General features: G+C 48.1%; 1 protein-coding gene across 5 annotated transcripts in view; it reads right to left on the bottom strand.

Moving 5' to 3' along the window:
* FAM193B (family with sequence similarity 193 member B) overlaps positions 1-19,667 on the bottom strand; it is a 30,453-nt gene extending 10,786 nt beyond the window's left edge. For 2 of the 5 annotated variants that reach the window (XM_072947144.1, XM_072947146.1), the window contains exons 1-5: positions 19,359-19,667; positions 5,782-6,024; positions 4,770-5,001; positions 3,251-3,638; positions 808-1,009 (exon numbers count right to left, since the gene is read on the bottom strand). In XM_072947144.1, the coding sequence (XP_072803245.1) occupies positions 808-1,009; positions 3,251-3,638; positions 4,770-5,001; positions 5,782-6,024; positions 19,359-19,568 (1,275 nt within the window). In that variant the 5' untranslated portion in view covers positions 19,569-19,667. Of the gene's footprint in view, positions 1-807; positions 1,010-3,250; positions 3,639-4,769; positions 5,002-5,781; positions 6,025-13,293; positions 13,355-19,358 lie in introns of all 5 variants that reach the window. The other 3 variants (XM_072947145.1, XM_072947147.1, XM_072947148.1) reach the window with 2 other exon arrangements.
* Between the last annotated feature and the right edge of the window lie 2,473 nt (positions 19,668-22,140).

Below are 22,140 nucleotides of genomic sequence, written 5' to 3'. Positions count from 1 at the left end.
TTCTCTCTACCAGAGCCACAAAGGCCAAGCGGCTCCACCCTCGCCAGGCCCAGAGCCGAGGCCGCGGCGGGCGGAGGGATGGGGAGGTCTGCCGCAGCGTTGGGAGCACACTGGCCTGGGAGCCAGGAAAGCAGGTTTGAGCCCAGGCTTTGTCACTTGGAAGTTGTATGACCTTGGGCAGGTCACTGAGTCTTTGTGAGCCTCAATTTTGACATCTCTAAAATGAGGATAACAACCCCTAGCTCAAAGGTGACCAGCAACGCAATTGCTTTCATTTCTTCAGTCCTCAACTGCTCTATCCTAGCCGGCGGCCCCTTCCTCTTCACCTTATGAGACTTCTGAACTGCTTTCTCTCCCTGTCCAGAGACAGCATGTACTCTGCTCTGAGCCTCCTTCCTGGCGCCGTCTGTGCTCACGGCCTGTCCCTCGGCTGGCTCTCACACTGGGGGCCGAGAGCCTTTGCTTCCGCTCTGCCTTCACCACGCACAAGCCTTCACTTCTCTGTGATTACACACGTATATATATTCATCAGAATCATAGCTTTCCTCTGCAGTTTCCTTTCTTTTAGCCTAAGGAAAAAAAGTCAATCTTAAGAGAAACCACAAAAAGAGCAAAGGAAGCAAAATGCTAAAAAAATCCCTACCTCACCATCGTGCTGTGAGGATCAAGCGAGCAGACACAGGCATGAGGACTTACAGGGTCCAAGTGTGATTATTATCCCCAAGTAAGGGGGCCCTGGGGAGAGCAGGTGGCTCTGCTGGCCCCCCTCGGCCGCCCCGCCCGCACTGGCCGGGCGGGCTCACTCACCGCGTTGTGGCCGAAGAACTCACAGTAGCAGCAGTCACAGAACTTCCCGTCCCTCTGGTGGGTGGAGGACGAGGTGCAGGAGCTACGCTCTGAGCTGCTGTCCTCCTCCTCGCCCAGCCCCTCATCTGCCTCGCAGGGCTGGGGCAGCTGGCAGGCCAGGCCACTGTGGGTAAACTTGTGCCCCTTGCACCCGGGGTCCCTGCTGACGGGGGAGAAAGACAGGCCCAAAGGTGAGAAAAGGCAGGGCAGGAGCAGGCCGTGGAAGGAGCCCGGGAAGCGGTCCCTCCATCACCATCCCAGCTACCCTTCACCTGCCTCATCCCACAAAGGCCATGGCAGTCAGACCGTCTCAGCACAAGAACAAGGGCAAACGCCTCGCTGCCCCTCAGGGCCCAGCTCAACGGTGCTATTCTGGAGAGGGTCCCTGTGCCTCCTCGGCCGCACCTACATGTGACCCTCCTGGGCACCAGGCAGACCTCTGTCTATCCTGCTGTCTGTCACGCTTTGCAGCGATGGTCTGTTTGCCCACCCGTCTCTCCAGACCAGACTGCGCGTCCCCCAAGAACAGGAACTATGCCACTTCTAGTTTTGGGTCCCAGTGTGCAGCATAACAGCCTTGCACACAGTAGGTGCTCAGTAAGTGCCTGAATAGATTAGTGGGCTGATGGCTCCCCAAAACATGAAAGGTGGTCAATGTCCTGTTACTCTCCAAGGCCCCTATGACAGGGTCTGGAACAGCGGCAGAGTTGCCTTCACTGTGGGGCCTTGAGGTCAGGAAAGCAAATGTGCCTTGTGCCCACAAGGGTCCACAGACTAAGAGCTATGTTTGCACCAGGTGCTGTGTTCAGCATATTATTTCTAACAATTCCCCAAGTCTTGCAGGATGGGTGCTGCCATCCCCGCCTGGCAGTGGAGGAGACAGAGGCGCAGACTGCTTCACTGCTATGCCCACGGAGCAGCTGGGAATCTGTGTGCACAGCTCATGCCCCCCCCCCCCACACACCGCTGCACTGCTCCGCCTCTGGCTTCCAGGAAGCACAGGGCATCTTGTAATACAGGCTATTTTCCCACGGTAAGGAAGGTCCCAGAATTGAAGCCAGAAGAGCCAGAGCTCTGGACTGGCCATCAGCAGTGGGCGTGCCCGGGGGCTGGGGCCATGGCTGAGGCTGAGGCTGAGGGAGCCAGGAAGAAGGGTGGGCAAGGAGGAGGGAGGGCGGTTCCAAGGGGCAGGAACCGTTATCATGCTGCTTAGAGAAGCTTAACCCAAACTGACCACCTCTGCATTTACTACGTTCACAAAGTTAAAATACCTAGTGCTCCTGAGAATGTGAAGAAATCAGCGCTTTAACAGCGGTGGTTACATCAATTTGGAGAGCCCCTTTTCGATGTGTATTAAGGACCCTTCTCAAAAAAACAAACAAACAAAACAAAAAAACTCTGACATCCTTTAAACTGAGAACTTTTTTTCATTTTGAGAAATCTATTTCAAGGAGAAAAATCCAAAAGAGGCAAAGACATCGTTAAAGAAATTATTTATAACGTGACTATGTTGGAATGACCTAACTGGTCAGCAACAGGAGAACAGCAAAGTGCACTATGGAGAATTCTCCAGCCTTTAAAGCTGAGGATCAGAAGCCACACAGGAGCCTAACAGTGCCACGTGAAAGCAGACGACGAAAAAGCATACAGACACCACCAGTACCACGTGGGAAAGACGCTAGGTGGGATTTTAGAGTGGGAAAATATAAATGCCCAATAAGCACAGATTTGATTCACAACATAAAAATATACATCTATCTTCTCCAAAGAATTGTATCTTTCAAATGCGTATTAATATAAACTTTCTCAATACTTAAGAGTTACTTCTAGGAATCTACCTTAAGGACAGAACGCATGACTCTAACAGATGTGGGTGCAACGGTGCTTCTTACAGCCTCGTTTATAATAGTTAAACACTGTAATAGTTAATATATAGTAATATATATAATAGTTAAAAACTATTATAAAACTATTATGAAAAACTAAGAAATGTCCAGGAACAGGGGAATGATAAAGTTACACCAGAGCTACAAAATAAGACTCTATGTGGCTACTGAAAAGTTTTTTGAAGAATTTTAACTGGGGAAATGATTGTGGTATAATGTCAAGAAGTAACTACAACAAAAATATATAGAACATGGACCTCATTTTGTTATTTATAGAAACATCAGGGAGAAAACACACTGCAGCATTAAAGTTTATCTTCAGGTTGCCAGGAATTTTTTCTTCTTCTATACATTTCTAAATTTTTCCAAGTTTTTAAAAAATAATAAATGCATATTTCTTTTATAATTGGAAGAACTATGAAAAAAACATAAATAGTCTACCCTTTAATTTCCACTCTAAAGGTACCCTTTGCAAAGTTCCCCCAAACTCTTAAGTTCAAGCCACGCCGCTCACTTACCTGTGAGAGCTAGGGAGCTGCTGGGAGCTGGGTGGCGGGAGGAGCGGCCCACCACAGTGCCCGCTGCAGTGTCCACTACAGGGGTGGCTGCAACCCGAGAACGGCGGAGGCATCTTCAGGAGCGGCATGCTGGTGGAGGGAAGGTGAGGGCTCTGACATGGCCCTGGGGTGTGGGGGGCGGCAGCAACAGCAACAGGGCATTCTGAAACCTGGGCAGGGAAAGGCGCTGCCGGGGCGGTGGGCAGCAGGTGTGGGTGGGGTGGTGAGCCAAAGGATCCGGGGTGAGATGGGATTAGCGACGCTGGCTGGGGGTGGTGGCCGGTGGGGCTGTTAGGTGGAGCAGTGAGGTCTGAGTGCCGGTGGTGCTCCGAGATGGGGAAAACCTCACCTGTGGGCGGATGGGGGAAACAGGTGTCAGTGTGGAGCCCAGACTCTGGGAAGGAAAGCCCAAGGGCTCGTTGCCACAGCATCCTGTTTACTGTGACCAGAAGGAAACTGGGCACAGTCTTTCAGCACGGTGGACCCACGAGCTTTTGAAAAAGCCCAGCAGTGCCTTGGGCTGGAGAGACTTCTCTGCAAGCAGCAAGTTGGCGGGACAGGCCGGAGGAGCCCAGGCCTGAGGGAGAAGGCACCAGGAATGGCAGCCCCATGCAAGGCTGCATACTTCTGCTGGCATAAACAGGGGACACATGTTCTGTCTCTTAGTGTCTCTCCAGGACCTGTTTGTTCGTGTTCCTGGCCCAGGGCAGGATCTACAGAAGCCGGTGGAGCAGCTGGCCAAGGCTCAGCCTCTGGGCCACCTGGACCAAGGCAGCAAGGGTGTGCCAGACTCTCAGGTGGCCCCAGATTTCAGAAGACAAGTGGAAAAGGATCTGATGACTCTCTCTGGCTGATGCACCAAAGTAACTGGAATTATGTACTGCTCAATTCACAATTCTGGGGCAGAACCCCTTTGAAGAACTCAGGTCCTTCATTTAGAAGTGGACAGTAATTTATATTCACAACCCAGGTTATTAACAACCCAGGATTTCTTCTTTGGGTCTCTGAGCAGTATCTCAGGGTCTATAAAAGTTTTATACAGCTGCAAAATTGGCTAATTATCAAGGTGGTTCACACTGCCAATCACTTGTGGGTGGAAGTGCAGTGCTTTTATAAAAACACTCACCCCCTGGGTGGGGAAAGGGAGGCTTAGGAAGAGGACAGGTCCTCTGTGCTGTTGCAGGAGCAGATGTCAGGTGATCTAAGCCCTAATTCCCTAAGGGCCCTTCAGACTCTATTTTCTATTTTGTCAGTGCTCACCAAGTCCCCTCCTGGATCCAAGAACAGCTCTCAGAGGCAATGACAGCAGTATTTTTCCAGTTCAGAGTCCTCGGGGAAGGACTCCCCTCTTTGGCTTCCACCAGAACAGCTCCACTTTTACTTATTTTAATAACTGATCTGATTTGTTCAAACAAAGTGGTTGGGAAAACAGCTCTTTCCATTTATGGGGCCTGGCTCTCTTCCGAGCTTGGAGACTCACCAGGGATGGCAGGAGGACTCCCGAGTGAGCTGCCCAGCATGGCCCCACTGGAGTGCGGGGAGTTCCAGAGGCCTGAGAGCTTATGTGCTGACAGGAACGAGCTGGGATCCCAGTCCCCTGAGTTCCCGTGGCAGGACGAGGATGAGGACGAGGACGATGAGGAAGAGGACGAAGAGGAATGAGAGTCACCTCCACAGGACTGTGATTTGCAGGATGTGTGTGACAAGGAGATCTGGGGAAGGGGGAAGAAAAAGGCTCATGGTAAAACAGCAAACATCAGAGCTGGCCCTCTGCTGCCTCAGCTTCCCCAGGAGCACCTCCTCCTCCACGACCGAACGCTGTGGCCGAAGCACAAGTGCAGCTCCAGGTGCAAGTGCAAATGCGGGTCAGGCCTCTGCCGGGAGGGGCTGCGGTGCTCCTGGCGAAGTGAAGCATGTGGGTATGGGCGGGAGACACTGTGGTAGGGGCAGAGACCGCCGCTCAACTGTGGGCCTTTGGGGAGTCCTGAGAGCTGCCAAGGAGAGGAAGGATCTTAAAGTCAGGAGTCCTGAAGCTGAACTGTTTCTGGGTAAAAGAGATGGAGGGGAATGAGAAACAAGGAGACTGACTTCTGCGACTCAGGAGATGGCACTTGGCTCCCAGGCATCTTGGAGGCTTTCTAATGGAGGCAGACTGCAGACCCTCAAACTGACCTTTGCCCTCCATGCCATTCTGGATGGCTTTTGAGTTGCCACAAAGCTGAAGGCAGCCTGGTCACGAGGAAGGGGCAGGATCTCGATCTACCAGTGCCCCCGAGCCGGCCCTCACACTGTGCACTCTCCTCGGGGGCTGGTGCTGCCTGAAGCCTCTCTTTTCTTCCCCTGAATTTGAACCTGAGCTGCTAACGCTGTGTGGATGCAGCCCAGCAGCCCCTTGGCGCCTGAGAGGACAGGGCAGGAACAGCTCAGCGGCCTGACTTCTTTGGGCAGGCAGCGCTCCTGCATTCAGGGACCCCTTCTCAGCGGTTACCTACCGCCACTGCATGTTCTCGACCTGTCTGCCTTTCATCTTCCTCCATGCTCTTTCGGCAGCTCTGGCAGACCCACAGAGGCATCTCGCCTAGGAGATTCTTGACGAGCTTTGGCATGAAGTCAGGGGGCAGCTTCTCACCCTGCAACACCAGTCCGTTTTGGGAAGGGCCTTCTTCCCAGCCTTTGCGTTCCCGGTGACACAGCAGGCAGCAAGTCTGCACAGACTGGCTGGAGGTGGGGGGGACCTGTCCAACAGACAGAAACAGGGTTTCCCAGGAGGGGGAAGGCTCTGCTTAGAAATAATGTTAATGATACTAATAATGTCACTTATTACGTGCCAGGCACTGGGTTAGGCACTTTATTTACCTAATTTTAGTCCCTGTAACAGCTCTGCAAACTAGGTGTTACTATTCCATTTTTTTTTTTTAAGAAGCAAATTTCAAGAAGTTAAGTAAGTTGCCCAAGGTTACACAGGGTTAGTGACTGGCTGAACTAGGATTTGAATCCTAGTGAGGCTGACTCCAAAGCTCATGCTCAAATGCCCTAATGCCCCAATGTCCCCAAAGCCTGAAGGTTAATGAGAAGATGGCCCTTCCTCCTCTGGCATATCGGGGAGAGGCCACAGTTCTTGGGCTGTCTGTGCAGTCTACAGATCAATTCCCACCTGAAAGGAAGACATGCTTTCAGTTAACGGAAGTTTGGGAGAACATGTGGGTTTCCTGAAGAGCTGCACAAATCCCAGCAGCGTTTTGGAGGAGCTGATCAAAATGCGTCAACTCGCCCGAAAACCAAGCTGGAGTGTAAAGGAGACCCCAGTGCTTCTGAGAGGCAGTGAGGTGTGGTGGGAAGGACCTGGGCTTTGCGGGTCAGATGAACGTGCATTCTAATCCCTCTCTGACCACAAACCAGGTGGGTGACCTTGAGCGAGTTACTGAACTTCCCAAGCTCCGATTTCCTACCCACCTTGCAGAGCAGTTACGAGGACTGGAGCACAAACAGGGAAAGTGCCTAGCCCTGTGCGTGCCCACAGCACAGGCCCAATACACAGGAGTTATTACTTGAACTTTTTTTTACCTTCTAGAAAAAAACTGACCTAGAAATATAAGTCTATAGGTTTTCTATCACATCAAGGAGTACTGACTGGGGACTGGCTGTGTTTACTGACCTCAATTAACGGCTTTCCTATATTCTGCAACTTTATGGTCCCTCCTCACTAAGGTACTGTCATGTCACTTTCTTTGGCTAATTGGATGGCAACCAGTGTGCTGCCAGCATAAGCTCGAACAGTGTGCCTGCATTTCTACCTGCTTCCCTGCACGGCTGGGCTTGCCCGCTCTCGCGCCTCTGCCCCGCCGTGTGCGCATGACCAGGCTAGTTGCTGGAGGGATGTGAGAGATGTGTGGAGACAACTGAGTCTTCCCAGCTGACTGGCTAGCAGATCATATACACAAGTGAGTCCACCTGAGATCAGCCAAGCTGGCCCCAATCAACAGAAACACCCAGTCAACCCAGAGACTCATGACAAATGGTAAGTGGTGTTGTTTTAAGCCACTAAGTTTTGGGTGGCTTGTTATACACGACAGTTTAACTGATATACCTTCCAAACTTACCCACCACTAGGTAACAGGTGTTTGCAGAGGCCTAAGCAAAGGAATAATAAGGGTATCATTTTCAGTCCAACAATAAAATAAATGGCATCATGTTTTTCAAATAAAATCACCTTCTCACAATAAGTTGGCATCAGGGTATCCTTCAATCTGTAATACTACAATTACATTGACCTGGGTCTCTGGTTTCTAGAAAAAGAAGGCAACCAGACAGTAGTACCAGGAGCAAACATTTGGGGAAGTAAAAGGATCTTGGAAAAGAGTACCAGAGAGAGAAAGAAATCTTACATGTGGAATTCACATGAGAGGCTGCCTAACGTCTGCCAGGGGGGATGTCTCAGTGAGCAAGGCAGCTACTTAAGGTCAGCTGCAAAGGGACACGGGCTTCTGGAGCCCACCGGCAGTGAGTATCTCATGGAAAGAGTGGAAGGCTGATGGAAGGATGGTGTTCAGAGAAGTTAAGGCAGAGGAGGCCTTTCTGAGACGTGTACCCAGGAAACTTCCCATAGCTACAAGGTGCCCAGCAACTCCAGGAGGAAGAGGTGAGGCCAACACCCAAAGACCCTTTCCCTGTGAGAAACAGAGAGGTGACCGTATTTTTAAGGCAAACACTAGGACGTGTAATTTTACTACAGTGGAGCGTCATTTCATTTGGGTGTTAGGTTCTACATTTATTACATGAGATGAAAATCTTATATTCTTGAAAAATTTTAATATGCCCTATAAAGTACAGCACATATGGTTCTGTAGGCATGACCAAGAATTCAAATGTATAATGTAAAGGACACTGTATTGTAAGTGTTTTTCTATGTTTTCTTTTAGAAGTGAACACAGAATTCTTTTAAGTTAAATATGTGATCAGTGTGACTGTACTTAGTGCCAAAGCACCTGCGGGAGGTACTGCGGTGCACCAGAAAAGCAACACGGGCTTGGCATTAACCCTGGGCCCCCATCACTTACTGGCTGCGTGATGCTAGGCAAGTTCTACCCTCTGTCTCCTCATCTGTAAGACAGGATTAAGTCCTAACTTGTAGGGCTGGCTGTGAGCACTGTGAAAGCACTTATCCCAGTGCCAGGCACGTAATACATGGCTCAACATATGGCATTAATTATGAACAGGATGGGAGTAAAGGGAGATAGTATTTAAAATCAGGACTAGGGCTGAAAATACAGAGTATACAGTCACTGTATTTTACAGGAATGCAAGTATCTCTCACATGCAATGAACTGAAGGTGACTTCTGGGCATCTCAATTTCTGTCCTTACTCCCGAAGTCATTCCTTAAGATCCCCAAATACTCCCTGTATTCTCCTACTCATCTAAAGGGGATCCTCTGCCGAAAACTCCCTTCCTTCGCACATTTACCAACAGAATAGATGGACAGGGCTTAAAAAAAGCCCAACTCAGATCCAACCTCATCCATCCAAGCTTTCCTAGAGAGTCTCCTCTCCTCCTCACAGCCCTATAGCACACCGTGCCTTGGTTCCAGCATTTGTGCCTTCCACTTAATTTATTAACCTGCATCTTCCGTCCCTTCTGCTAGGTTGTGCTCCTAGGAGACAAGCACCAGGTCTGATTCGTGTCTGGATCCCTCACAGTGTATCAAGGGGCACAGGCTTAGCTGGGCACATAGTGGCTAAATCAGATTTGTTAAATGTCCCTGTGGCAACATACAGATGGCAGGCAGTTTGGTGTGACACTGCTTGAAATTACTGTTTCCCACAGAAAAAGGCTATCTCCCCACCCTGAACCTCCACTTCAATGGTTCCAATCTCAAGTGCGGAAGAGTGGAAGGCTGAATTCGTTGGGGATTACAATGAGGTGCCCCGTTCATGGAAATAATATGACTTTCCCTAGAGCCAAACTGGCACGCATAGTAAATAAGATTAGCCATCAATGCAAGTGAACATATAGGGCAGACTATCTTTCTAGTTAAAGGAAGAAACACAGGGCCTGGAAAGCTAATTAAGTACAAACTGAAGCAGGGATGATACCACCTACATTGCATAAAGTTATCCAGAGGATTAAGTGGCACTACAGACACAAAGCACTTAGCTCAAGGGATCCAGGCAGGAGGCACTCAGTCTACTACATAGGCCCGTTGGCTGGTCTGTTCTTAATAAGTCTACACTGGAAACTAGCTTATCCACTGTCTTGAGTTTGGTATCTAGATTCTTACTTTCTTGGCCCGGGCAATCCTGGGGACCACCCTCAAACTGTCATAACCCTAAGCCACGATGCCTGCCCCTGGGTAAAACTCCCAGTGGAGCTGGGGCACTTTTCTCTCTGACATTTTCATCTACTTTAATTGCCAGAGGATAGTGAGAACCCCAAGCCCTGGAGATGTTATATATAGTCAAAAAGCTACTTCTGTTCTTTTAAATTTTTGCTTTGGCAGAGAAAACCTCTTTGTTCACAGTCCCCTTGGACTACAATCTCATGCTATTTCCCAAATTCCTAACAATGATGACCTCTTATGTCCTGAAGTCAATTCAGGCTTTCAGCTAGCTGTTCTCAAGCTGTACTTTTAGCACCTGGCACAGTATTCCCATGTGAAGAACAGGATCAATAAATGTTTACTGAATGAATGAAAATTCCGACCATGTTTCTTCATCACAAAGGCTGAAGGAACTGATTTTTAAACCCAGCAACCCTGGGCAACAACTAACTATTCCTTCTTACCTCAGTTTACATCTCAGAGCCTCTCTAGATCTTGTCTAGCCTTGGGCAAAGATGGGGAAAGAAAAAGGAAAGGTTCTAGGAGTTCTCTAGACTTGGGGTCTGCTCAAAAAAGCTCCAAGATATTTCTGTTTCACTCTGAGCAAAACCAAAAATCTCTGGACAATGTAGGGTTATTCACAAAGGGGATCCATGTTGTAACAGACACATCCCGAGAGCAGTCTAGGATCCAGGTGAACACTAGACTGTGGCCACTCTCAGCCCAGGGGGCTGGCATGAGTAGCCATTAAAAGCAATATCTGCTCCCTCACCTGACCAGGCCCAAGACTTTTCTGACTTCCCCTGAGGAACATGCTAGGGCATTCTAGTTTTTCCCAGAAAAAAAGAGAGAAAATTGGCAGACACTTTTTCAAAAAATGAACAAAATGAGCCTGTCACTTCAAGGAAAACAACTTTGTATTTGTGGCCAATGACAAAATTCAACTTTCAGGTGAAAATTAGAATTTTGGAAAACTTGTATTCATAATCATGAACTTGACAGCTTTCCAATATTTAAAGACTTTTGATGAAATTGGTGGTATTAACAAATGTATCTTTTGATATTATAAAATGAAATGGGAAAACATTTGGAAGATCTACATAACTCAGTGAACCTATTTCCCAAATGATCAAAGCATGATGTTACAGAATCACGCACTGGTAAAAACAAATCCACTCAGAATTGTTAGATGGGCCAACAGATTTTAATGTAAATGCATATAAAGGCTTTATTGATACGGTCTCAGACTCCATATTGCAAAGAAGAATATGAACAATCATCTGGAAAGGCTATCAAAATACTTCTGCCTTTTCCAATGACATATCTGAGTGAGGCTGGATTTTTTTAAACATACTTCAATCAAAACAATGTATTGCAAAAGACTGAATATTGAAGCATACATAAGAATCCAACTTTTTTCTATTAAGGCAGACAAATTTGAAAAATGAAAACAGGACCATTCTAATTTTTTTGGAAAATAGTTATTTTTCATTTAAAAGTTGTTATTTATGTTAATGTGATAGGTTTAATATTGTTATTCTGAAATGAATTAGTAACTAAATATTTTTAAACTTTCTCAGCTTTAATACTTAATTTGGTAAATACCAATAGTTTAACCAACAAAAGCTCTTTTGGGTCCTCAGCAATTTTTAGGAATGTAAAAGGGTCCCAAGACCAAACACTCTGAGAGCTGCTAATGTAAAGCATCTGACAAGTGTCTGCCACCCAACAGGCACACTACAATAGTGATTATTAACAACCATATAGAGTTCATGGCATATCTGGATAGCTCTTTGGGGACATGAAATGAATTTTTCACCTTGGCCTTTCTGACCACAATTTGGGGCTTGTGTGTCACGAGGCCAGTCGGCTGTCAGGGACCGCGTTTGAAGCTGGATCTAATTTCCGGAACCAGACTCGCTCGTGGATTCCTGTTACTCCCAAGAGTTTGAGAATGTCTGTAGAGGAGTCCCCCAAGACACATGCTGTATCTAACCAGCAGCCCTGAAACAGTTTCCAGATTTTATTTGAAGTGGCCACGTGGAGCACTCTACTCTCAAGTCACCCAACTCAGAGTGCCTCCCTGTCACCAAGGAAGGCAGAGGACAACAGCTAAAATTCCCCTTCCGAAGCAGAGAAAATGATTAATCTCCAGCCTAGAAAGGCTCATCAGCCCAGCCATCACCACTCACTCTTCTCATTCAGCAGACATTCTCAGAGCCCCTACCTGGTGCCAACCATTGTGCTAGGTGCTGGGAAACATAAACAATATAGAGTTGCTGCCTTAAGAACACACAGTTCAACCAGGGAGGTTCATGCACGGGGCTGTCAGTGCTCCCAACTCCCAGGATGCCTCATATTCGATTTAAAGAATCAAGTAGCAACACAAATTAAAGTAATATATAATTATAATTAATACACAAAACAATATACAAGTTAAAAACAATCAACTAATCAGGACATTGGGCTTCTCTACTTAATACAAGCTTGTTATGTGCCTTCTTGCATACCTACCCAGGTTGAGGATCTCCTTTCTTTACCTCCTCTTTCCTACCCTGGTTTCTCTTTAATCTTTAGGCTCCTTTCTGGTTGAGCTCACTACCATGGGATCGTCTGGCCCCTGATAGTCATGAGTCGGCCCCAGCTAACCTCTCCATACTGCATTTCAACACTAACACCCGAGAGCCACAGGTTCTATTTACACTGTTCCTCAATACACCTTGCCCCTGCAAACCTCAGCACCTCAGCTCTACTCCTCAGCCAGTTCCTACTCATCCCCTATGTTCCGGGTCAAAGTTCAGTGAAGCTTTTGCTGGACCAGGCTAAGTAGAATTTTTAGTATAGCATCTATCACATTGTGCCACAGACATATATCCTCTGTCTACTCCCAAACCCCTGTAGAATGGGAGCTCTTTGGGGGCAGGGAATGACCTTGGCCATTTAAGTGTGCCCAGGAATCTAGGCTTGGCTTGGGCCTGGCACACAGCAGGCATTCACTGAATAAATGAATGAATGCTTCAAGCCTATCTGGCTCATGTCTCAGCTGCTCTACACAAAAGACAGAAACTAAAACAGCCCAAGCAGCCCCTTTCCCAATATGTCATGCTAAAGAGGCATGGCTGCCTCACTCCAGGACACTAACGGGAGGACTCAGTGCTAAGAATCTCAGGCCATTCTAATGCTGGCAATCAGAGGCGCGGCCGACTCCTAGGGAGCTGGTATAACTGCACCTCAGTGACCTGGATCTTTCACCCAAACTCCCAAGCAGGCTGTTGGCTCAGATCCTTCCAGCTGTTTCACACCATAAAGCCAGTTTGTGGAGCATTCTCTCTGGTTGTACAAGCTGAGTCTCTCTGACCCCAGTGACCTTCTACCTGCCAAAGCTAGTTCATCTGCTGAACCTGCTTCCTTGGTGCCATGGAAGGCCTAAGCTGCTGCTGATTTCCCTGCAACTTCAGGCAAACCCTATTACCGGCTACTCCGAAACCCCAGCAGACTTCTCATGGGTGGAAGAGTGTGAACTTTGGAGACAGACTGTTGTGAGTTCAAATCCCAATTCTGCCATTTTAGGTACAACCTTGGATTATTACTTAATTTCTTTGAGCCTCAATCTCCTCATTTATAAAATGAGAATAAAACCATACTTCACAGAGTTGTGAGGACAGAAGGAAATAAATTATGTAAAGTACCTGGCCTGGGCCTGGCACACAGTAGGTGCTCAATACCCGTTAGTTTCTTTCCTCTTCTGTCCTGGAAGAAATGACAGGGAAACTTACTAAGTGAGACTTGCCCAATCCAAAGTTATTAGTTGAAGCACAGGACAGAAGACTAGACAGGTAACCTTCAAGGCCTCTTTGAACCCCCCCAGACCACGTTCTCTGGCTCTAACTTCCTAATAAGAGCCTTCAGTGTTTCTGGGCCCTTCTTTCTGCTTTCATTTCCCTATACACATTCACTACAGAACAGAGAGAAACCAGAAAGGGAGCTGGAGAGCTAAGACCCTTGGGTAGGGAATAAAGGGGAGGGGGCCTATGGGACTGCGCCATGTCCATTCGCCTAGAGTTTGAAGGAAGAGGGTGGGAACATGGGCACAGAACCGAAGGGTGTGAACATGGGGCCTTTCCCAGGACACAAGCATGCCTCTCCTCAGTCCTTTTCTGCCCTGCACATTCTGCCACGAAGAACCATTAACCATTCCTTCCCACAACATCCTTTCCTTTCCCCCAGTACATGAAGCACTCACATCTTCACTCATGCTGTTCCCTGCCTCCTCCTTTTTAGGCTCAGTTTGGGAGTCACAGTTTCCTAAGTCCACAAACAAAATGAACTGTGCTTTGCTCTGGGATGCCCTAACACTTTTTTCTCTACCGAACATATCTCTTGAATAGAACTTATCACATGTAGCCTGGTTGTTGAAGTCTGTCTTCTCCACAACACGGTGAGCTTTTCAAGGGCAGGGCCTGTGTCCCATGATTCAATGCATCCCAGTCATTCAACAGAGGTGGTAGCATGTGTTTTGATACACAAAGAAAGATTAGCAGTTGGAGAATGTGGGCAACAAGTGGAGAACTTGGAAAAGTTCATTTTTTTTTTTTTTAAACTAAGGCTATTTCTACTCCTGCTTATGGAAAAGCTCCCTCCTCCCCCGGAAGCCCCATTCTTTGAAGAATATCCTAGGCCTCCGCAAAGATCCCCATGGCACCCTTAATTTAGCAGTTCCCAGACCCAGCCACACATCAGAGTCACCCGGGGCAATCTGGTAACAATAGATTCCTGGGCTCCAGACCTAGAGACCAATTCTCTACGTCTGGGAGAGGGTCCAGCAAAGCACAGGGGATCTGATGATGAGTTAAGCTAGGGGGAGGCGGAGGTAGAATCCAGCAATCACAGCTGCCTCTCCCACTGAGAATTACTTCCTCCCATGCTGCCAGAGAGAATTTACTGAAGTACATCACATTCACTTTCCCACTTAAAACCTTTCATGGATTCCTCCTTGCCTACAGGAAAAAGCCCACATCTCTTGGTACGGTTTTCAGGAACGCTGCTAACCTGTCTAGCCAGACCTCACCACAATTCCGTGAGCTGGGCAGTTCTCACCTCTGGGTCTCTCTCTGTCTATGTTGCTCGCTTTGTTTAGACACTTTTTCTCACCTTCTCTGGACGAACTTCTACTTGACCTTGAAGCCTCAGCTCTGAGAAGCCTTTTCTAGGCTATGATGTCTGTGCTTCCTCAGAATAAATCATCTACAATAATCATAGCTACCACTTGTGCCCAGTGCTTGAAACGTAGTACCCGATGAACCCTAACGTGAGCCAGTCATCACTGTCATTTTATACATGAAAAAGCAAACCAAGAGGCTGAAACACTTCTAAAGGCCACGTACTAGGACCTAGGATTTGAATCTTAACTCAGGGGAATTAGTGCTCTTCTAGCCTAATTGCAATTATTATATATGTATTCTATGGACCATGAGCCCCTGTGGGCAGGGACCATGACTGATTCACTTTTGCATTCTCAGCTAGTCCAGGGCCTGGCACAGATCGGGTGTCCAACAGAGTTGTAAAACAAATGCACACCAGATCAAGTGAGGGGAAGACTGGACATGGTGTGTGTACAATGGACCTGAATGAATGACTGTCAGCCTGACCTTGCAGTGGGGGCAGAGGAACAAGGTGGTAGAAATCTAACATTTCTTTTACTATAATTTAGTTTAACTGCCATTCATTGAACACGTAAGGACCATGCACAATAAATACCCCAGAAGTGAATTAAAACACAGCCCATGGTCTCAAAAATTCTAGGTTTAGTAGGTGTTAGGATCTTAACAGTACATCTGATATTAAATATTAAGCTTATAGCTCTGGGATGTTTTAAGGAAATTAAAATTTTAAAAATCTTAGCAGGTAAGCCTTCATCTTCAAAGGCCTTCTGGCATTTCTGCATAGTGAATCTCTATTTTCTTACAAAGAAGAAATCAGAGGTGACAGGGGTCTCTTCGCAGTATCATTTCCTTCTACCTGTAATGAAGTGGCCAGCCTGGGTGGGCAGTGATTTGCAGGGAGAAGTCTCAGGGTATAGGGATCATCTCATTCATTTGTGCGCCCTGAATAAAGGCCTTGGCACAGAGGTCATAATGCTTGCTGAGTAGATCAAACATAATGAGATGATTTTAGGAAAGATACTGATCACCTGCTTCAGTCCCTTGAGGGAGCAGGTTTAACTCTGAGCAGTGCGGGAGCCAGGTCTCTAGAGCTCCTTTAAAGTAGGCTGGGCAAAATCCCAGGGGATGCTGTAGAGTGACGGGAAGAGCAGGATGAGCTCAACCCCCACCAACTGCTGATCTACAGTCTAGCAGGTCTCCTGGGGGTTTGCTGTGTGTGCACCTGGATTACAAGCCGAATGATCCAAGGGAACTAAAGACAGCCAGCAGAGCTGGCAGGTGAGAACACTCAGGCTTTGCATGGCCAAACAGAGCAGCTCCTGCCACACATCACGTCTGACTCCTGCTCTCTGGAGGAGCACTAGGTGCTATGTGGGTTGCTCTACACTCTCTTGTGAAGTTGCTGAAGAGGCTCAGAAAGGGGAAGAAACATGCCCAGAGTCACAAAGCAAGGAGACTGAGCGTAAAGCCCACTCCAAGTCTGTAACATTAAATATTATGTCACTGCCTCCTTCAACTGCTTTGTAAGGTTTTTCTGTCTCTTTGCTAATAAGGCAGTAACTGTTTTAGTCTTCTTGTGAAGTACATGAGGATTTGGGTTCTTAGTGAACATCTCAATGTAGTTCAGTGACCTAAACAATTAGAAGGACTTTTGGGATCCCAACTAAGCTAAGGTCCTGCTTTTAAATGTGTATAGATTATGGAAATGAGCAAAGGGGATTGGACGGAATCAGAGTGGCCTATGAACCTTAGAGGAAGCAATGCTCTTCTAGTCTTACTGCAATTATTATTTACAAGTTCTCTAGATTGTAAGCCCCTTGTGAAAAGGGACCACGTCCGATTCACTTCTGCACCCCTACCTAGCCCAGGGCCTGGCACAGAGCAGGTATCCTTTGTACGCTAACGGGGGTAGACACTACTCAGAGACCAGAGATTACTGCCTCATGGAAACGTGGCACCAGATTTTAGTTTTAAGAGATGACACAAAGCCACTCTTGTGGGAAACCTTTGACTTAAAAAATACTGGCTCAAATCAAAACAAAAACAGAAACAAAATAACGCGTGACTTAGGGCATTAGAACTTGTGTATGGACTGAAAGTGGTCCTATTTGGGTCTCTGGCTTCAGTTTGGCATGTGACACTGAACTTCACCTTACTTACCCACTTAAGACAGGGTTGTAAGTGGTGGTGGGAGCCAGAGGTCCTCACCAAAGGCATGCCTGTGGGCAGAGCAATGACTGATCCTAATTCTTTCGGCGAGTGCCTTTCACCGAGGTACAGAACCCCCTTCCCCAGCAAAAATGGGGTACGATCAGAAGAGTCTGTCAGTTTGTTTCATCTATTGTGGCTATAGTAAAAATATGTCTTGTGGTACTCCCCACAGTACACAAGAGCGTCCTTCTTTGTTGTTGTTGTTAGGGGGTGGTTTATAGTGGGAGTTATTTGGGCAAATGTTTAGTTGCTCTGAGTTCCTGTTCTTTCATTTGAAAAAAGGGGTGACAGTATTTATATCCTTCAGTTCATTCACTAAAATCTTTTAACCACTAGGCATAGGGTACAATGGTGACTGATTGGTTCCTGCAGCCTCAAGAGTTTGCATAGCAAAAGCAGACCTATAATTACAGTAATAGTTGACTCATATTTATGCAAAATGCTGAGAATACAGGGTGGTGGGAAGGTATGTAAAGTGCCTAGCATGAATAAATGAATGAATTGGCTGGTCAAGCAGCAGAGTAGGTAAGGACACAGTAAGAACCTTCCATGTTAATGAAGCTTATAGCTCCAGGGAAGTTGCATCCTAAATAAAAACTAAGTGGTTAAGTCACCAGCCAAACTTTCTGGCCATGACACTACAGGCTGGCTAAGTGGCAGGGACCCTAAAACACTGTATGGTCTGAGTGGGAAAGAGAGAAGATAACAGCTCCCCGGCTCTTCCTTCCCCCACTCTTCCCTTTGAAGAACAGCACTTCCAGTGGGGCCCAGAGCAGGAAAAGAGAAGGCTAGAGGGGGAAGGAGCTTTTGAGTTGGAAGTCAGACCAAGCAAGGGAGGAGTCCAGCCTGAGGAGTCAAACCCTCCGGAGCCAGATTCAGCCTAGGGTAGGAGGTAGGGGTGAAGGTGGGGCTCTGACACTCAGTAAGTGGTGACATCTTTATTAATTAAAAATCTTGTGCTCTGAGACACAAAGGAGATCAGTATCCAAACTGGGTTACAATAAGCACAGGTTCTCAACGAATTCATTCTCTCATTCACCTAGTTATTCCTACTCTGTGTCAGCAAGGCCCAGGGCTAGGCTTGGAGGACCAGAGAGAGATGGCATAGTGTGTGCCCCTGTGGAGTTCCCAGTTCAGTGCAGGGAACAGACACATCAACAGAATGTCTCATCGCTGAACGGGGAGTGGTACCGGAGGGGAGCACAGGGGACTATGGGCACAGAGGGGGCACCTCACACAACTGGGGACGTCAGGGAAGGCTTTCTGGGAATGGAACCCCAAACAGCATCCCCACTCACATGCACAATTCCAGAGATTCTACTAGAAGGCTGTCAAGAGCCATGCCTTCTGGCTGCACTAGCCTCCCAGAGTCCCCTGCTGCCCGATGCAGTGTCTGCAGAGCCAAACGCATCTTCCGCCACGCCTCATCCTCATCCGGCGCTGCATCCGACCCTCCAAGACTCCTGCAGGAGCCTGCCTTCTTTGGCAGGCTCAGCCAAAAAACCAACTCAAAACTCTTTCGTCAGAGCAAGCTTAGGGCGAGCCACCCAGCCCCAGGTGCCACAACCCTCCCAGAGCAACTGTGGCTCATGCCACCCAGGCTTGGCAGTGAACACTGGCAGGGTACCTCCTATTATCTCCTCTGCTTAAAAGAAAGTGACCTTCTTCCAGGTGGCAAGCTGGAAGCTTTGGAGAGTCCTCCTACTGCTCACTCTCTGCAGGATTCGCCAAACCCAGGGATCTGAGGGTCTGGGTGGGCTGCCTTGTGGATCGGGGATATAGAGGGGAGAAAGAGCAGGCTTCACTGGGTTTCCACCTCAGTGCAGCAGCCCCACTAAAGTCTTCTGGGCAGCCTGGCTGTCTCCTGCAACTGCTCTGCTGGGCAAGGAGAGGAGGGAGGCCCCGGGAGACATATGCTAGGGGCACAGCTGCTAAAGGGGCAGCGAGGGGAAGGGGTGGAGCCGCTCCCAGGGGGGAGACCGAAGAGGCTGCAGCCTTCCAGGCCCCAAGGCCCCGAGGTGGCCCGTGAGTGGGTGGGGGAGCAGGTGGGCCCAGAGGAGGTGAAGGGCACAGAGCTGGGCTGTGGCCTCAAGATCGGAGCGAGGTCCCAGTGTGGGCTTGCGACCAGAACGTTTCCCGGAGGCGGTGGGAGAAAGCAGGTAGCCTGGTCTCAGGGGGACAGGATGAGCCGTGCCTCGGGTTGGGACAGAAGGGTCCAGACTCCCCTCACGCCTTGGGGGAGAAAGGCTCAGCCCTGGCCCTGGGGGGGATACGACTCTGGCCCCAGCAGGGGGAGGACGGTCCATCCCCAAACGCGTCCCGGCCGCGCTCCGGGGAGGTGAAAGCCCCCGAGCAGCCGGACTCGCCTCGCTCGCTCCTACCTGGGGGCCGGGTGCCAGCTTGGGCTCGTCCTCCTCCCTGGGGCCGGCGCGGTCAGGCTCCGCCAGCGCCTCTGGGGGCCCTGCACCCGCTCCCGCTTCCAGGCTCGGCGGCGGCGGGGGCTCCGGCGCCAGGGGCTTCTGCGGCCCCGCAACCCGCGCCCGCTCGCGCCGGCCCGCGCCGCCGCTCGGCCTGCTCCGCCTCCGAGTCATGCTGCCGCTCGCGCCGCTCCCTCGCTCCACTCGCGCCGCCGCCGCCGCCGCCGCTCCCCTCACAGGACAACAGCCAATATGGCGGCGCCCGGCTCTCCCTCCACCGCTGCCAGCAGGTCAGAGGGCACGCGGAGTCCGCGCCGCCGCACTAGCCCCCGAAGCTGCCTGCGCCATTTTGAGTAAGGTCACCACCCGGAGTTCCGTGGGAGAGTGAACGTGGTGAGGAAACGCCCTCCCCATCCTGGGATCGAAGGGGTGAGACATGCGCCAGGAGACGGTGTACGCGGTGGCAACCGTGCTGCACGGCGCTGGGCGCTTAATAACGGGCTGTTATGTGGATGAGTGAATTAATTAGTAATTTCTATGGTGCTACGCTACTTTCACAATCATTACCTGACTCCTCGCACCCACACGGCGTGGCAGGCACCATAGTTCCCATTTTGCAGCGGAGAAGACTGAGGCTACAAAAGGCGAAATGGTTGCTCAGCATCATCCAGCCAGAACTCATGGGCTTTTGGACAGACTGAGCTGAAAGGGACGGAGGGGCTGTCTAGGTCTTTATTTTCAAAGTACGGTCCACGGGGAGTCCAGCGTTTGGTGCTTGTGACAGCAAAACTCAGACCTGGCTCCTCCCTCAGTCTGGTGGGGAAAGTGGACACTTAAATACGCAATTACAAGTGTGATAAAGATGAGATGACTTAGGCACGTACCAGGTCAGTGTTTCTCAGGAGGTGGTATGTACGCGAGATTTTGAGTGGTACACAAAGGAACTTTAAAAAGTGTAATGATTATGCATGTAATTGTTAAAAATGGGATATTTTTCTTTCCCTTCTTTTTTTGAATATATAAGACATGCACATAGTATAAATTTTTAAAAATAGTTTTGAGTGTAGTCTGTCTCATGCCAGGGCCAGTGGTACCCTGAAACCATATGGAGGTTATGTGTAGAGGTGCTGTCGATCCATCCACAGGGGCAGAATTCTGACATTGGCCTAACTCAGGGATCAAGGGTTGTTTTGAGAGGAAGGGCTAAATGGAAGGCCCTGAAGCTCTCCCTAACTGCCAACAAGGTAAATGAAAAAATAATACTTCATCTTATCACAGGAATCATCATCAAAGATTTGGGTGGTGATTCAGGGTAATGCCCACTATATCAACATTACCTCTTCAGTTTGGCCAGAATAGAAGATAGATTATATTTTTTCCCCATTTATTTATTTTTATTGTGGTAAAATATGCATAACAGGAAACTTACTGTCTTAACAATTTCTAAGTGTACGGTTCAGTGGTATTAAGTACATTCATATTGTTGAGCAACCATCACCACCATCCATCTTCAGAACTCTTTTCTTCTTGCAAAACTGACACTCTGTACTCGTTAAATAACTCCCCATTCTCCTGTCCTTCCAGCCCCTGGCAATCACCATTCTACTTAAAAAAAAAAAGCTCCTCTTTTTCCCTGTACCAGCCTCTGATAACCACTATTCTACTCTCTGTTTCTATGAGTTCAGCTTTTTTAAAAGGAATAGTCCACATAAAAGTGAGATCTTGCAATATTTGTCTTTTTGTGACTGGTTTGTTTCACTTAAAATGTCCTCCAGTTTCATCTGGCAGGATTTCTTTTATTTATTTATTTATGTATTTATTTATTTAGGGGGGAGATAATTAGGTTTACTTATTTATTTTATTGATGGAGGAAGTGGGGATTGAACCTAGGACCTTGTGCATGCTAGACATGTACTCTACCACTGAACTGTACCCTCCCCCGGGACTTCTTTCTTTTTTAAGGCTGAATAATATTCTTTAATATTTATGTTTTATATATGTACTTTATATATATTCCCATATATATTTTATATATATTCATGTATTTCTTTATATATGTGCATAATATATTCAGTTATCTGTCTATCTAGGTATATATATCACACTTCTTTTTTTCCATTCATACATTAACGGAAAAGACAGAAGGCCTTAAAGAATGATGGAGCAAAAAAAAAAAAAAGAATGACAAAGCATTATGATAAACTCACTATGCTAGGGAACCCACCTGCAGGTACTTTTTCAGAGTGGTCGTTCTTGGAGCAGATAGGTGCAATTGTTGGCCCACAATTATAGGTCTGGTCAGTGCTCTTTCTTCTACACCAAACTTCGGGAACAGTTTGTGTTTCTCTAGCAGGGGTACAGTAAACCTTTACTGTCTTGCTTCAGGGGTATGTCACTCTCGAGACACACTCAGTTTACAGAACTTTTGACCAAATCAGCATTCCAGTGGACATCAGGCTAATCTGCTGTGACACTGATGACAATATCCAGATGGACCTTGAGAACAGGAAGTAGCAGATACTCTAGATGATTTGGTAAGCACGATGTGTGTGCCAGAGGGCAGATAATAAATCCCACAAATACATAGGGGCCTGTCTACTTAGTGAACTATCTAGGGGTCTGGGGTGTGTAGAGATATTCCACACCAAGTAAAGGACAAGCTGCTGGACATTGCAGTCCCGGCCACTGAGAAAGGGCTGCAGGCCACTGGGGAAAACAGTCTGGAGATTCCTCAAAAGACTAGGAA

Source organism: Vicugna pacos, chromosome 22 (assembly GCF_048564905.1).
Source record: "Vicugna pacos chromosome 22, VicPac4, whole genome shotgun sequence".
Classification (NCBI taxonomy): domain Eukaryota; kingdom Metazoa; phylum Chordata; class Mammalia; order Artiodactyla; family Camelidae; genus Vicugna; species Vicugna pacos.
Note: the sequence above shows the minus strand (reverse complement) of the source record. Positions and strands in the feature narration are given on the sequence as shown.